We start from the raw sequence: 3,592 nt of genomic DNA, 5'->3' as shown, positions 1-3,592 counted from the left end.
TAATTTTAAATATATCAATTATATTATATGTAAATAAAAATTTAATCATTTATATTGAAGATATTTGACTAAACTGATTTTTTGTGTATATATAAAATTTTTTACATCTTATGGATTTAATTTGCCATTTATCTTTCTATTTTTTTTTTATCATTTATCTTATGTATTTTTTGTGTATATATAAAGTTCGAGAAGACTATTTATTATTTTGACTAATTTGGTATTCGTTATTATTTTGTCGATTAATCCACTAGAGAACCCTTGTTTCTTTTCTCACTTCACAAACACACTCTTATTCTCTCCTCAACTCCGCGGCGTAGATCCGAGGAGTTTGGGAAACCCTAACTCCGCTCGATCTTCTTCCACTGCAAACATCTTCGTCCTCTTCATCATCAACATCAATATCAACATCATCATCCGCAGGTGAATCTCTTCTCGATTCAACGATCTTGTTATCCCAGTCTTTCAGTCTCTTCTGATTAACTGTATATATGTTCTTTTATTTTTTATTTTTCCTTTGCTGCTATTCGTTATTGTTGAGCGGATGTTGTTTTATGCAAGTTAGCGCTTGTTTCGTATTATGGTTCGAGCCTTTTTGAAACTAAAACTTTTTGAATCAACAAGTGATTCACATCAATTTTTTATTACGGTTAGAGCTTATGCTGATTCGATATTTATTTTTTTATGTTTTTGGTTTCCATCAAGTTGTTTTTATGGTGCTGTTTCTGCAATTATTTGCGTGGTATAGTTGTTTCTGTTGTTATATTTGTGTTGGTGTTGCAGTCATGGCAGGAGCTGCACCTGAGGGAACACAGTTCGATGCTCGTCAATTTGATGCAAAAATGAATGATTTGTAAGTGCTTTCCCTTTTTCCTCACTATCATTCCAACATAGTTTATTTTTTGGGGGTTTAATTTATGGTTCACTGTCATCTCTTGAATTCACAGACTCACAGCTGATGGACAGGACTTCTTCACATCTTATGATGAGGTGTACGATAGCTTTGATGCTATGGGTTTGCAAGAGAATCTCCTCAGAGGCATTTACGCCTATGGTAAACTTTTACTAGTCCCTTTAATATATATGTTTTTTAGAAAATATATTTAATCGATAATGTATAGTGGAGGCATAGAACTTAGCATGTGTTCGATTTGTTCTGCCTATTATGCGTAAACTGCCTTGTTTGTTTGTCCCACTAATGTCATGTACTTTTAGTTGAAATTTTGGAATGTAAAATTAGTATTATTTGTTCTGTAGGTTTTGAAAAGCCATCAGCTATTCAGCAAAGGGGAATAGTCCCATTTTGCAAGGGACTTGATGTTATTCAACAGGCCCAATCCGGAACTGGAAAAACTGCAACTTTCTGCTCTGGAATCCTGCAACAACTTGACTACAGCCTGACTGAATGTCAGGCCTTGGTTTTAGCGCCAACCCGTGAGCTTGCTCAGCAGATTGAGAAGGTTATGCGGGCGCTTGGAGATTATCTAGGTGTGAAGGTTCATGCCTGTGTGGGAGGCACCAGTGTTCGTGAAGACCAACGCATTCTAGCCAGCGGTGTTCATGTTGTTGTTGGTACTCCTGGACGTGTCTTTGATATGCTGCGCAGACAGTCACTTCAGCCGGATCACATTAAAATGTTTGTGTTGGATGAGGCCGATGAAATGCTTTCAAGGGGTTTTAAAGACCAGGTACTTCTTTATTTACTTGATTACTAATGTTTTCATATTTCACTTTATTATCAAGTTTTATAGATATGTAAAATCATCCCATGCAAACCTGTATTTTTTACCCTAACCCATCGTTAATTCCTGCTTTATCCAATTGATTGTATTTTCTTCTATTTCTGACTGTTTAATGTTTATACTTTCAAGTGCCTTCAGATTTTTATATTTGATGTCTGTTAAAAGTTCTTGAAATTTAGTGACTATTAATTTCTAGTTGAAGATAAATGTTACTTTGTTTCAATCAGTTTAAGCTTGTCACAGTTTTTGGCCATTGGTGTTGTATCACGAAAATTTGATTTTGTTATTTGTATAACTTCTTTATCCATCATCTGCTTCCTTGTTATCAGATCTACGATATATTCCAGTTGTTGCCATCGAAGATTCAGGTTGGAGTTTTCTCTGCCACAATGCCCCCTGAGGCCCTTGAAATTACTAGAAAGTTCATGAACAAACCTGTGAGGATCCTTGTGAAGCGGGACGAGCTCACTTTGGAGGGTATAAAGCAGTTTTATGTCAATTGTGAGAGAGAGGAATGGAAGCTCGACACACTTTGTGATCTGTACGAGACATTAGCCATTACCCAGAGTGTCATTTTTGTCAACACCAGAAGGAAGGTAGATTGGTTGACGGACAAGATGCGAAGCCGAGACCACACGGTGTCAGCCACCCACGGAGACATGGACCAGAATACGAGGGACATCATTATGCGGGAGTTCCGTTCTGGGTCTTCCCGTGTTCTGATAACAACTGATCTTCTGGCACGTGGTATTGATGTTCAGCAAGTGTCTCTCGTAATAAACTATGATCTCCCTACACAGCCCGAGAACTATCTCCACCGTATCGGTCGTAGTGGTCGGTTTGGTAGAAAGGGTGTTGCCATCAACTTTGTCACGAAGGATGATGAAAGAATGCTGTTTGACATCCAGAAGTTTTATAATGTGCAAATCGAGGAGCTGCCTGCAAATGTTGCTGAACTCCTCTGATGAGATTGTCTTCCAACATGTCTGAGAAAAGCTAGTTTATGTTTGGTTGTGTTATGTAATGTTTCTTCTACCCCTTCCCCAACCCCTCTTTTTTTCCTCGTTCGGTATTTCCTTTGAAACCCTTTTTTAATGGGCCTAGTAAGTTTATTTAGATTGTCAGTCGTTTGGATATCCAAAGTGCAAGGTACTTGAAATTAGAAACCGATTATTGCCCATTTTGGTGTATGGCTGTGTCGCACGTTTCTGTAAGGTAATTTATCTAATGGTACTTTTTGTGGCATATGTTTGGCCTTTTCTTTAAGTATATATATTCTCGGTGTCAGATATACCAAGCTTGGTTCGTGTTGATTTTTGTTGGTGGTTATATAGGATTAGGGATGTTCGCAGTACGGTTTGAATAAAAAATTCATCCGATTCGAATATTAGTTTTATTTGCGGTGCAGTTTGGATTGAATGGTTTTTTTAAAAAAATTCGATTTGATTCGATCTAAGTTCAAGCAGTTTGGATTGGATTGGATTTGTAGTTTTGTAAATTAAAAAAATTAAATATATATAACAAGTCTCAGTATCAAATTTTAAATAATTAATAATGATATAACAAGTCTCAACAATATTTTAAAAAGTCAACGATAACATAATAATAGAAATAAAATTATAGGTTAGTTAAAATAAATAAATAATATTTTGAACATAAAATATTTATTAAATTCAAAGAAAACTTGATTCCCTGTTGGTGTTTAGACGCCAGGATTGCTTTCCTTATGGGCGTTGAATGCCCATGCTCTTCTTTCCCTTCTGTAGTTAAAGGGTGTTCTATTTCTCTCTTACGCGTTTCTATTTTTGTTCTAAGTACTACACATAATCACAAACATTGGGTTGTCTTCC

General features: G+C 36.2%; 1 protein-coding gene across 1 annotated transcript in view; it reads left to right on the top strand.

Moving 5' to 3' along the window:
* The window catches only part of LOC107459025 (ATP-dependent RNA helicase dbp3), a 9,226-nt gene extending 6,239 nt beyond the window's left edge, over positions 1 to 2,987 (top strand). Inside the window, exons 15-19 of the mRNA XM_052251597.1 lie at positions 321 to 423; positions 784 to 853; positions 948 to 1,054; positions 1,258 to 1,688; positions 2,072 to 2,987. Of these exons, the coding sequence (XP_052107557.1) occupies positions 321 to 423; positions 784 to 853; positions 948 to 1,054; positions 1,258 to 1,688; positions 2,072 to 2,707 (1,347 nt within the window). The 3' untranslated portion in view covers positions 2,708 to 2,987. The remainder of the gene's footprint in view (positions 1 to 320; positions 424 to 783; positions 854 to 947; positions 1,055 to 1,257; positions 1,689 to 2,071) is intronic.
* Positions 2,988 to 3,592: the final 605 nt, after the last annotated feature.

Source organism: Arachis duranensis, chromosome 7, assembly GCF_000817695.3.
Source record: "Arachis duranensis cultivar V14167 chromosome 7, aradu.V14167.gnm2.J7QH, whole genome shotgun sequence".
NCBI classification, from domain to species: domain Eukaryota; kingdom Viridiplantae; phylum Streptophyta; class Magnoliopsida; order Fabales; family Fabaceae; genus Arachis; species Arachis duranensis.
This window is presented reverse-complemented; position numbering and strand designations above follow the sequence as displayed.